This window comes from Scyliorhinus canicula, chromosome 13, assembly GCF_902713615.1.
Source record: "Scyliorhinus canicula chromosome 13, sScyCan1.1, whole genome shotgun sequence".
Lineage (NCBI taxonomy): Eukaryota > Metazoa > Chordata > Chondrichthyes > Carcharhiniformes > Scyliorhinidae > Scyliorhinus > Scyliorhinus canicula.
Genome location: NC_052158.1, coordinates 155,882,045 through 155,895,206, shown reverse-complemented (window position 1 = coordinate 155,895,206; position 13,162 = coordinate 155,882,045). Strand labels below are relative to the sequence as shown.

General features: G+C 48.9%; 1 protein-coding gene across 2 annotated transcripts in view; it reads right to left on the bottom strand.

Annotated features, from left to right (window-relative positions):
• The window catches only part of dynlt2b (dynein light chain Tctex-type 2B), a 42,564-nt gene extending 29,697 nt beyond the window's left edge, over window positions 1-12,867 (bottom strand). The window contains exons 1-3 of one of the 2 annotated variants that reach the window (XR_005462825.1): window positions 12,713-12,867; window positions 7,592-7,725; window positions 3,403-3,472 (exon numbers count right to left, since the gene is read on the bottom strand). Coding sequence is in view for 1 of the 2 variants with exons in the window: in XM_038815826.1 (XP_038671754.1) it covers window positions 3,403-3,472; window positions 7,592-7,725; window positions 12,713-12,756 (248 nt within the window). In the remaining variant the exon portion in view is untranslated. The remainder of the gene's footprint in view (window positions 1-3,402; window positions 3,473-7,591; window positions 7,726-12,712) is intronic. The other variant, XM_038815826.1, reaches the window with a different exon arrangement.
• Between the last annotated feature and the right edge of the window lie 295 nt (window positions 12,868-13,162).

Sequence of the window (13,162 nt, the reverse complement as noted above, 5' to 3'; positions counted from 1 at the left end):
AGCCAGTTACTTATCCAATTGGCCAAATTTCCTTCTATCCCACACCTCCTTACTTTCTTCATGAGCCGACCATGGGGAACCTTATCAAACGCCTTACTAAAATCCATGTATACGACATCAACTGCTCTACCTTCATCTACCCACTTAGTTACCTCCTCAAAGAATTAAATCAAATTTTGTGAGGCAAGACTTACCCTTCATGAATCTGTGTTGACTATCCCGGATTAAGCTGCATCTTTCCAAATGGTCATAAGTCCTATACTTCAGAACTTTTTCCATTAACTTACCGACCACCGAAGTAAGACTAACTGGCTTATAATTACCAGGGTCATTCCTATTCCCTTTCTTGAACAGAGGAACAACATTCGCCACTCTCCAGTCCTCTGGCACTATCCCCTTGGCCAGTGAGGACCCAAAAGATCAAAGCCAAAGGCTCTGCAATCTCATCCCTTGCCTCCCAAAGAATCCTTGGATATATCCCATCTGGCCCAGGGGACTTGTCGACCCTCAGGTTTTTCAAAATTGCTAATACATCCTTCCTCAGAACATCTACCTCCTCCAGCCTACCCGCCTGTATCACACTCTCATCCTCAAAAATATGGCCCCTCTCCTTGGTGAGGAAGAAAAGTATTCATTCAAAGCCTCTCCTATTTCTTCTGACTCCATGCACAAGTTCCCACTACTGTCCTTGACCCGCCCTACTTTCACCCTGGTCATTCTTTTATTTCTCACATAAGAGTAAAATGCCTTGGGGTTTTCCTTGATCCGACCCGCCAAGGACTTCTCATGCCCCCTCCTGGTTCTCCTAAGCCCTTTTTTTAGCTCATTCCTTGCTACCTTGTAACCCTCAAGCGACACAACTGAACCTTGTTTTCTCATCCTTACATACTCTTCCTTTTTCCTCTTGACAATTCATTCAACCTCTTTTGTGAACCATGGTTCTCTCACACGGCCATTTCCTTCCTGCCTGACAGAGACATACCTATCAAGGACACGCAGTATTTGTTCCTTGAACAAGCTCCACTTTTCATTTGTGCCTTTCCCTGACAGTTTCTGTTCCCATCTTATGCTCCCTAATTCTTGCCTAATCGCATCATAATTACCCCTCCCCCAATTATAAACCTTGCCCTGCCATATGGCCCTATCCCTCTCCATTGCAATAGTGAAAGACACCGAATTATGGTCACTATCTCCAAAGTGCTCTCCCACAAACAAATCTAACACTTGGCCCAGTTCATTACCCAGTACCAAGTCCAATGTGGCTGCCCCCTCTTTTTTTTTTTTTATAAATTTAGATTAGCCAATTATTTTTTCCAATTAAGGGGCAATTTAGCGTGGCCAATCCACCTACTCTGCACATTTTTGGGTTGTGGGGGCGAAACCCACGCAGACACGGGGAGAACGTGCAAACTCCACACGGACAGTGACCCAGAGCCGGGATCGAACCTGGGACCTCAGCGCCGTGAGGCGGTTGTGCTAACCACTAGGCCACCGTGCTGCCCTTGGCTGCCCCCTCTTGTCAGCCTATCCACATACTGTGTCAGGAAACCCTCCTGCACACACTGTACAAAAATTGCCCCATCCAAACTGTTCGACCTATGGAGGTTCCAATCAATATTTGGAAAGTTATAGTCACCCATGACAACTATCCATGATCTCCACACCTATCCATAATCTGTTTTTCAATTTCTTCCTCCACATCTCTATTACTATTTGGGGGCCAATAGAAAACTCCTAACAATGTGACCGCTCCTTTCCTATTTCTAACTGCAGCCCATATTATCTCAGTGAGCAGATCCCCTTCGAACTGCCTTTCTGCAGCCGTTAAACTATCCTTGATTAACAATGCAACTCCTCCACCTCTTTTACCACCGTCCCTACTCTTACTGAAACATCTATACCCGGAACTTCCAACAAACATTCCTGTCCCTGTTCTAACCATGTCTCCGTAATGGCCACAACATCATAGTCACAGGTACCAATCCACGCTCCAAGTCCGGATGCTCCTTATCGAAGTAGACACACTTCAACCCACCTTTCTGTTTGCCGGTACACTCCTGCGACCTTGATACCCTCCTCAGTACCTCACTACTCTTAATACTGGCTTCTGGACTACAGCCCCCTGACAAATTAGTTTAATGACCGAAGAGCAGTAGCAAATTTCCCTCCCAGGCTATTGGTGCCCCTCTGGTTCAGGTGCAAACTGTCCTGTCTGTACAGGTCTCACCTTCCCCAAAATGTGCCCCAATTATCCACGGACCTGAAACCCTCCCTCCTACACCATCCCTGCAGCCACGTGTTTATCTGCACTCTCTCCCTGTTCCTCACCTCACTAGCACGTGGCACCGGCAACAAACCAGAGATGACAACATGGTTTGTCCTGGCTCTCAGCTTCCACCCTAGCTCCCTAAATTCCTGTTTTAAATCCCCGTCCCTTCTCTTACCTTTGTCGTTGGTACCGATGTGTACCACGACTTGTGGCTGTTCCCCCTCCCCCTTAAGGATTCTGAAAACACGGTCCGAGACGTCACGGACCCTGGCACCCGGGAGGCAACATACCATCCACAAGTCTCTTTCGCTGCCACAGAAATACTATTTATATATTTATTTATATACTATTGACTATAATAAATACTAGTTATTCATACCTTGTAGGTCAAATACATCCGAGGACCCTCGATGTAGAAATTAAGAATTCAGACCTTAAGAGTCTTCGTTAATTGGAAGGGTTTTATACCTCGAAGCATTAAACCTTGCAAGTCTGAACTGATATATTTTTGCCGAAGGAACAAGGAGGGGCAATACAAAATAAAATATATAATTCCAACGGGGGGTGCAGGAACAGAGTGGGGAGATGTGTACAAATGGCAGGGCAGGTTGAGAAAACAGTCAGTAAGACATTGGAACACGTCCTCTCCATGTCTGCGTGGGTCTCACCCCCACAACCCAAAAAAGGTATGCAAGGTAGGTGGATTGGCCACGCTAAATTGCCCCTTAATTGGAAAAAAAAGAATTCAATACTCTAAATTTATTTTTAAAAAGTAAGAGATATGGGATCCTGGGTTTGTGTAAACAGAGGCATCGAGTACAAAAAGTCCAGAAGCTTGCCAGGAAACTCCTGCACTTGGTTTGTGTTGTGTTACTGGATCTACTCGGGTGTCATTGGGAAGCACTATAACTGGCCAGCACGCAGTGAGGAAGAAGCAATCAGCTAGTGTTGTTGCTCCCGCCCACCCATCCAGTGATCCCTGCTGCAAAGGGCGGCAGTAACATGTCGAATCCCCGCAATACTAAAGCAAGGTCAAAGAGTACCTGTGCAAGGAGAGAGCACCTTGCGCTGAAGAAGGCAACAAAGAATCATAGGATCAAATGTAAAACAATCAAGATAAGTTGACAACATACTTCACCCCTTCACCTCGCTGCTCTCCAATAACGACCTGTACCACCAGCTTGTAACGGTCAAAAGAACATTCTGTGGAAACAGGACAATACTGCTTTTTTAACACAGACTTCTGAAAGAAGAGCTAGTGGTCATTATACTTAATATATCTAAAATATACAGGACACATGTGGAGTGCTTTAAATAGTTTAGGCCTCCTTACAAAAGGTTAGGCTTGGGTTAGAGCCACTGCAATGAAGATTCACACGATCAATTCCTGGAATAAGATGATTGTCTAAGAGAGATTGAGATGAATGGGGCGTCTACTGTTATAGTTTATAGGAATGAGAGGTGATTTTGTTGCAATACACAAAATCCTTCGGGGCTTTGACAGGGGAGGTGCTGAGAGGCTGTTTCCACTAATTGGCGAGTCCAGGCTTAGTGGGTCAGGATCAACTATTTAGAACGGAAATGAGGAAAAACCTCTTCACTCACAGGTTTGTGAATCTTTGAAATCCTCTATCCTAAACAGCTGCTAGTGCTCAGTCATTCAGTATATTCAAGAGAGATTGATTGATTCTGGACGCAAAGAGAATGAAGAGGTATGCAGATAGTGCGAGAAAGTGGACGGGAGGTCCAAGATCCACCATAATCTAACTGAATAGCGGAGCAGGCTCAAGGAGCTGTATGGCCCACTCCTTTTCCTATTTCTTCAATTTGTTTCAAAACTTTTATTGGATCTCCAGGTGATAGAACAAGAGCTAACGTTTGTTTAAGAATTCCTCAGTCGGAATGGGGTCTTTGCGGAGCAGGGTAAAATAGGTAGTCCGAGAGGTGAAGGATGAGTCAAACAAAAGGAAGCAGGGAAAGGCGTGAGGAAGGTGGAGCTGAATGTCGGGTTGAAGCAAAGAGCAACTCGGCAACAGCTTAAGATATGGCAAGTCAAGCAATCTGTGTAGACTGTTCCAGAGGACATGGATAGCTGCTTATGATGGAGTAGAGAGGGAGAGCGGATCAGGTCACAGTTAGGTCAGTAAAAGTTGTAAGAACGTAGAATTGGGGCAGATTATGGCAGTGCAGTGGGATGAAGCCACCAACAGACTTAAGAGAAAGGAATAACTATTTATATTGCGACTGCTGGATGGCACAAAATGCTTTTCAGCCGATTCTTTTAAGTGTAGTTGCTGTTATAAGCAGGAACCGTGACAGCCAGGTTGCATACAACAAACGCCCCAAAACAGCAACTGACAATAACAGGATCATCTATTTTGTTGTGACATCAATTGAGAGATACATATTGGTCAGGTCACCTGGCATAATGCCCCCATATCTCTTCAAAATAGTGCCATGAGATCCACCCCAGCAGGCAGATGGGTCTTCCGTGTAACACAACAAACAAAAAACAGCACCTCCAAAAGTGCAATATTTCCTCACTACTTCACTGGAGTGTCAGCGTTGGTCTTTGTGTTCAAGCCCTGGTGTGGGACTTGAACCTGGAACCTTGTGACTCAGAGGTGAGCGTGCTGTCTATCAAATCTCTATCAAATTACCAGACAACAAAGATTTTAAAATCAATCTGCTGGAGCAGGGGAGGATGCCAAAGGTAGTGTGAAACACTATTCACGACTCCCTAGGCTGCTTTTGCTCATGTCGTATTTGCTTTGTTTGGCCCTTTATAATATAATATTTATTGTCACAAGTAGGCTTACATTAACACTGCAATGAAGTTACTGTGAAAAGCTCAGAGTTGCCACATTCCAGCGCCTGTCCAGGTACACAGAGGGAGAATTCAGAATGTCCAACTCGCCTAACAGCAAGTCTTATGGGACTTGTGGGAGGAAACCGGAGCACCCGGAGGAAACCCACGCAGACATGGGGAGAACAGCGAAATACGGGCTGGAGCAGGGGGAAATATTTAGATACATGCAGGTTTGAGACTTTGCCAGAAAGGAGATACAGAGCTTCCCAGTAGAGCCGGCTTCCACATTGCTGGAGGAGGTGCTGACGACAGGGGAACTGGAGAAGGGGTTGTATCGGCGGTTTACGAGGCTATTTTGGAGGAGGAGAAGGCACCAAGGCAAAGTGGGAGGAAGAGTTGGGAGAGGGTATGGAGGAGGGGTTCTGGTATGAGGTTGCCTGGAGGGTGAACGCCTCCACCTTGTGTGCGAGGTTGGGGCTGATACAGCTGAAGGTGAGGATGTGCCGGCTCTTTGAGGGGGTAGGTGTGTGTGAACGTTGCGGGCGAGGCCCCTCAAACTGCGTTCATATGTTTTGGGCCTGTCCAAAGCTGGAGGATTACTGGAAGGAGGTGTTTAGGGTAATCTCTAAAGTGGTGCACGAGAAACTGGACCCGGGCCCTCGGGAGGCCATATTTGGGGTGTCGGACCAGCCAGGGTTGGAAACGGGCGCGGAGGGAGATGTCGTAGCCTTCGCTCCGTTGATCGCCCGAAGGTAGATCCTGTTACGGTGGAGATCAGCCTCTCCACCCTGTGCCATGGCGTGGCGGGGGTGGGGGGGGGGGGGGGGGGGGGGGGGGGGCTGCTGGAATTCTTAATGCTTGAAAAGGTCAAATAGGAACTGAGGGGAAGGATGGAGGGGTTCTACAATTCATGGGCATTATTCATTATGCACTTTCGAGAATTGGATCACATCGAATATTAGGGGGGTTGGGGGACTGTATGTATTAATGGTGACCACGGTTGATTCCTGATTCCTTTTTGTCAGTTGTTTATGTGAACATGTGGGTGAATGTTTTGGATTTGGTGGGAGGATGGGATTGTTGTTATTGAAATGGGGATTGACATTACATTTGTTACTGATTATTGTTGGGTGTAAATTTGGGGGAAAATGTGAAAAAAGAGAATTAAAAAAATATTTTAAAAATACATGAGGAGAACGTGCAGACTCCTCACAGACAGTGACCCAAGCCAGAAATCGAACCCGAGACCCTGGCGTTGTGAAGCAACAGTGCTAACCACTGTACTACCGTGCCACCCTTGTTCTGCACTGTAACTAATTATTTATTTGTCGATTATTCTTTGTGTCTACTGTGTACGTTCCCTTAGCCACAGAAAAATACTTTTCACTGTATTTCGGTACATGTGACAATAAATCAATTCAATCAATCAACAATGTGCAGGCGAGGACAGCATGTTTGAGAAATTAAAACTCAGTATGAGCAATAGATTTATGGGTAGGGGCAATGGAAAGGTGGATGTAATATGTGGTGGGTACCAAACAGATGCAGGGGGGGGGGGTCAGCCAATGGTTAAACAGCTGGGTCAGGTGTGAATATGACAGGGTACAGACCAGTGACTCACAGGGGTATGTGGCTGCTGAAAGAGATGGCTTTTATTTTGCTGGCAAACCAGCAGAAAGAAACTGTGTTTTATCCAGAGACGGTGGGTGAATGCAGGGATACAGAATCACACAGACCTACAGAACCACACAGACCTGGAGGACCCACAACAGATCTTGCCCCCTACTCACCATCACCCATTCGGGGACAAGCCAGCTATTCTCAGCTTGGGAAACAGTACAGAAGGGACAGTGAGGCCTCAAATGCTTCGGCTGGAGGGCATGACTGTCCCCCATCAAGGATGCCTCCTGTCTATCCCTCACCAAGAAGATTTCTGTATAACGGAAGGCCACGCGCCTGAAACACGAGTGGTCGAAGGCTGTGCCTGCTCCAGCGTTGAGCCAGCACCTTCAGAAGCAAGGGGTTAAAGTCAGAGAATGAACTGCGTCCAGGTCATTTAAACTAATTTTATGACAAGTTATTGAAGAGAATGCAATTCTTGCCCAGCCAATTTTTCTACTTTTATCAACTGGCACAGAGCAGAACATTGGCTCCCAATCTCCCACCTCCCATCCCTTCACACTCTCTGTACCCTCTGACAGATCTCCAAGTTTGCTGCACTGCCCTAATTCCAGCCTCTTGTGTATCCCAAATTTCAATTGCTCCACTGCTCATTCGCAGCCATAACTCGGCCTTACCTTCTGGATTTCCCTCCCTAATCTCTCTTCTGTAGCACCCTGGGCGTTTTACCAAGTTGAAAGTACTATATAAATGCCAGCTGTTGTCATTATATGTCCAGTAACAGGGATGATATAAGTGGGGGGATTATAACTCTGAAGTCCCACCTCACCCTACTTGTTCCTTTGTAAAGATGCCTCTACACTGCAGACAAGTATGATACAAGTGCAATGTACCTTTCACTCGAGTCTTTATGGCCTCTGCAATCTTCTTAGTCACAGAAGGAATTTCCTCTGGGTTATAAAACATGTTCGATAGTTCCTCCTTCAGAACATTATTGATCTTCGCTTTCACAATGGCTGTCTTGAACCTAGTGACAAAGTTGGATTGGATTTGTTTATTGTCACGTGTATCGAGGTACAGTGAAAAGTATTTTTCTGCGAGCAGCTCAACAGATCATTAAGTACATGGGAAGAAAACGGAATAAAAGAAAATACATAATAGGACAACACAAGGTATGCAATGTAACTACATAAGCACCAGCATTGGATGAAGCATACAGGGGTGTAGTGTTAATAATGTCAGTCCATAAGAGGGTGATTTAGGAGTCTGGTGACAGTGGGGAAGAAGCTGCTTTTGAGTCTGTTCGTGCGTGTTCTCAGACTTCTGTATCTCCTGACCGATGGAAGAAGTTGGAAGAGTGAGTAAACCGGGTGGGAGGGGTTTTGATTTTACTGTCCGCTTTCCCCAGGCAGCGGGAGGTGTAGATGGAGTCAATGGATGGGAGGCAGGTTTGTGTGATGGACTGGGCTGTGTTCACCGCTCTCTGAAGTTTCTTGCGATCCTGGGCCGAGCAGTTGCCATACCAGGCTGTGATGCAGCCAGATAGGATGCTTTCTATGGTGCATCTGTAAAGTTCATAGATCATAGAATTTAGAGTGCAGAAGGAGGCCATTCGGCCCATCGAGTCTGCAACGGCTCTTGGAAAGAGCACCCTACACCCAAGGTCAACAACTCCACCCTATCCCCATAACCCAATAACCCCACCCAACATTAAGGGCAATTTTGGACACTAAGGGCAATTTATCATGGCCAATCCACCTAACCTGCACATCTTTGGGAGCAAACCAGAGCACCCGGAGGAAACCCACGCACACACGGGGAGGATGTGCAGACTCCGCACAGACAGTGACCATAGCCGGAATCGAACTTGGGACCCTGGAACTGTGAAGCGATTGTGCTATCCACAATGCTACCGTGCTGCCCCAAGTTGATAAGAGTTAATATGGACATACTGAATTTCCTTAGTTTCCTGAGGAAGTACAGGCACTGTTGTGCTTTCTTGGTGGTAGCGTCGACATGGGTGGGTGGACCAGGACAGATTTTTGGAGATGTGCACCCCTCGGAATTTGAAACTGCTAACCATCTCCACCTCAGCCCTGTTGACAGGGGTGTGTACAGTACTTTGCTTCCTGAAGTCAGTGACCAGCTCTTTAGTTTTGCTGGCATTGAGGGAGAGATTGTTGTCGCTACACCACTCCACTAGGTTCTCTATCTCCCTCCTGTATTCTGACTCGTCGTTATTTGAGATCTGGCCATTAGTACATGACATCCCAATAACCTCACTGTTAAGTGCACAGCTTTATTATACCAGGGTGATAACTACTTTACACAGCAAAAGACTGGTGTACACCGAGTTACGCCAACATACATTGGGTTGTTACTTCCTTGGTTATATTTCCTGATGCTGCTGGGGTATAAATCGACCAACAACACTGGACACATTATACAGGTTCCTGCACTTCATAAAAGCAAAACACTGCCATTTCTGGAAATGTGAAATCAAAATAGAAAAAGCTCAGCATCTGGAGCAGCACCCATGAATGAGAAACAGGGTTAACACTGAAGTCCAACAACTCATCCTCAGAAAGTAGAAGATAGAAGTTACGTGATACATCAGTTTATAAGAAAAGATAGAGCTATGGAAGAAGGTAACTATGTGGTATGCTGGAGTTCAGGGGAGATTGACAAAAGGTGGAAATGGAACAAGTAAAACAATTTTGTGGAGATCTTTGAGAGGCAATAATCTAATATAGAATTAACTGTTACTTGGAAAACATGGGTTAATAACTGACAACAAACAGGGATTGAATTTAAAGGAAAATAGTCTTTGAAAATGAAATGAAATGAAAACCGCTTATTGTCACGAGTAGGTTTCAATTAAGTTACTGTGAAAAGCCCCTAGTCGCCACATTCCGGCGCCTGTTCGGGTAGGCTGGTACGGGAATTGAACCGTGCTGCTGGCCTGCACGGTTGAATAGCTTGAGTTGGTTGATGAAGCTATTCAGAGGATTTATGAGGGTAGGGTGGTTGATGTCTGCCATTGACGAGTGGTTGCCTTCAATTCGAGGGTGATGTCTACTGAGGGTCATGAGTTTCTGCCAAGGGTCCTCATGTGACTGAACAGGCCGATTCTCGACCCGCAGATCTTTGGTCACATGGGGCATATCCCAAACGGTAGTGGATCCGGAGAGCAGGATTTACTTCATTTTCTTTTTTTTCTCTGCCGCTCTGCCTCAACGATAAGACGTTGTGACTCAAAGTGCAATACAGGTCGATGGACAATTGTCTGAATGATTATCAGCAAGCTCCTCCCAGTCATTAACGTCAATGCTGCTACACTTTGTGCCCACCTCGAAGATGCTTTTTGGCCATCTGGACACAGTGACCAGTCCGTCAAAGTTGATTGCACAGGAGTTTTGTCTCGATGCTTGTGGAGCTGGCTTTAAGAAGGGCACTAGCATTTGTTTGATGGTTCTCCCATTGAATCCAAGGGAGGCAGTAGATGCACTGCTGATGGAATTTCAGTCTTTACATGTCGCTGCTACACAGTCCAGCCTCACTGCAGTACAGAGTGTGGTGACGACAGCTGTTCTGGACAATAGATCTTTTATTGACTTGCTGTAGTTTGTAGAAGGTTGGGTAGGCACAGATGATCCGGTGTTGGACCTCCTCAACAATGGTGGCCTTTAAGAGATGCGGTTGCCAAGGTATGAGAAGCACTCGTATTCCAGAGTCTCTCCTTCAAAATATACAAGTGGAAAAATTGGCTGACCAGATGACAGATGATATTTGAGTCTTGATTTTGCAACATTCACAGACAGGCCGAGCTTCTTGTATGCAGAATTAAAGAGATCAAGACTGGCTTGCGGATCCCGTGCAGACACTGAAGTTACTTGGAAACTGTAGATCATGTATATCTACAGTGGTCAGTTTAGTTCTGGTATGATGGCAACTGAGCTTAAAGAGGTTTCCATTTGGGTGGTATACCAGGGGAGGGTTGATCTTTGAGGTGAATTGTCATTGTCTGTTAGATTGGAAATAGTGTGGGGGTTAGCAGACAGCCGTGCTGGGCCCCGGTCCAGATTTTCAAGACATCTGTTGCAGATCTCCCACTCAAAACTTTTGCAGTCACACCATCATGAAGCAATTGCAGGATCAAGACAAAGTATCTTCAACATCGAAATCCTTGGAGCACAATCCACAGAGCCTCATGATTTATCATGTAAAATGCATCAGCTTGATGAATGCAATGAAGAGTTACTAATGTTGTCGTTAGCATTTTTCTTGGATTGGTCTGGCATCAAAGGCATCATGTTGAGGAGATGCCATGTAGATGGGAGCAGTGCAGTGTAGTCTATATGGACTTCAATATGGCTTTTGAGAAGGTCCGCACAGAAGACTGATCAAGGGATCAGGAGATCCAGGACAATGTGGCAACCTGGATCCAAAATTGGCTTAGTGACTCGAAGCCAGTGTCCTTTGGTGAACCGCAGGGGTTGGTGCTGTGGGTACATCCACAGATCCCTGAAGGCAGCAAGACATTTAGGTAAGGTGGTTAAGAAGGCCGATGGGATACTTGCCTGTATTAGCCGAGGATTAGAATATAAGAGCAGGGAGGTTATGATGGAGCTGTATAAAGCGCTCGTTAGGCCACAGCTGGAGCACTGTGTGCAGTTCTGGTGGCCACACTATAGGAAGGATGTGATTGCACTGGAGAGGGTGCAGAAGAGATTAATCAGGATGCTGCCTGGGCTGGGATGTTTCAACCATGAAGAGAGGCTGGATAGGCTGGGGTAGTTTTCCTTGGAGCGGGGGGGGGGGGGGGACATTGTGGTACATAAGGTTCTGAGCATAGACACAGTAGACAGGAAGACATCTTTCCCCTCAGCAAAGGTGTCAAGAACCGGGGGTGAGACAAGGGAGCAGGGTACACGGTCTACCGTCTCCCCGGGTACACGGTCTACCCTCTCCCCGGGTACATGGTCTACCGTCTCCCCGGGTACACGGTCTACCCTCTCCCCGGGTACACGGTCTACCCTCTCCCCGGGTACACGGTCTACCCCCTCCCCGGGTACACGGTCTACGGTCTACCCCCTCCCCGGGTACACGGTCTACCCCCTCCCCGGGGGACACGGTCTACCCTCTCCCCGGGTACACGGTCTACCCCCTCCCCGGGTACACGGTCTACCCCCTCCCCGGGAGACACGGTCTACCCCCTCCCCGGGAGACACGGTCTACCCCCTCCCCGGGAGACACGGTCTACCCCCTCCCCGGGTACATGGTCTACTCCCTCCCCGGGAGACACGGTCTACCCCCTCCCCGGGTACACGGTGTCTCTCCCCTCCCCGGGGTACACGGTGTCTCTCCCCTCCCCGGGGTACACGGTGTCTCTCCCCTCCCCGGGGGACACGGTGTCTCTCTCTCCCCCCTCCCCGGGGTACACGGTGTCTCTCCCCTCCCCGGGGTACACGGTGTCTCTCCCCTCCCCGGGGGACACGGTGTCTCTCTCTCCCCCCTCCCCGGGGGACACGGTGTCTCTCTCTCCCCCCTCCCCGGGGTACACGGTGTCTCTCCCCTCCCCGGGGGACACGGTGTCTCTCTCTCCCCCCTCCCCGGGGGACACGGTGTCTCTCTCTCCCCCCTCCCCGGGGTACACGGTGTCTCTCCCCTCCCCGGGGGACACGGTGTCTCTCTCTCCCCCCTCCCCGGGGGACACGGTGTCTCTCTCCCCACCCCCCTCCCCGGGGGACACGGTGTCTCTCTCTCCCCCCTCCCCGGGGGACACGGTGTCTCTCTCCCCCCTCCCCGGGGGACACGGTCTACCCCCTCCCCGGGTACACGGTCTCCCCCCTCCCCGGGGGACACGGTGTCTCTCTCCCCCCTCCCCGGGGGACACGGTGTCTCTCTCTCCCCCCTCCCCGGGGGACACGGTGTCTCTCTCTCCCCCCTCCCCGGGGGACACGGTGTCTCTCTCCCCCCTCCCCGGGGGACGCGGTCTCTCTCCCCCCGGGTACCTGTGCTGGAAAGCGGGTCTGATGCTGTAAGTGTTCTCCGACATGTCCCCCGCTGGAACTGTTGCCACGGCAACCGGCACTTCCGGCGCAGGACGGAAGCGGGGTCCGGGGATCTACTTCCGGGTGGAACCCCGACCCCGCCTCCCAGCTTCCGGCGGCTGGCTGGTCCCGCCTACCGACTTCCGGCTGGGAGGCCGCGCTGTGGTTTTCAGTGACGGGGTTGTGGGCGGAATGTCTCCCCCTGGACACTACAGATTGTAAACACCCGCAGGGGGGGGGGGGATGGGGCTGGGAGGGGGAGGGGGAGCTGGGTGTAGCGGCTGTGCTGGGACTGGTTGTGGGGCTGTGCTGGGGGTGGGGACTGCTGGGGCTGGGACTTTCCCCCTTTGACCTTCCCCCTTTGACCTTCCATTGGGATGTGGGCAGACACCTCACTCTCAGGCTGCAACC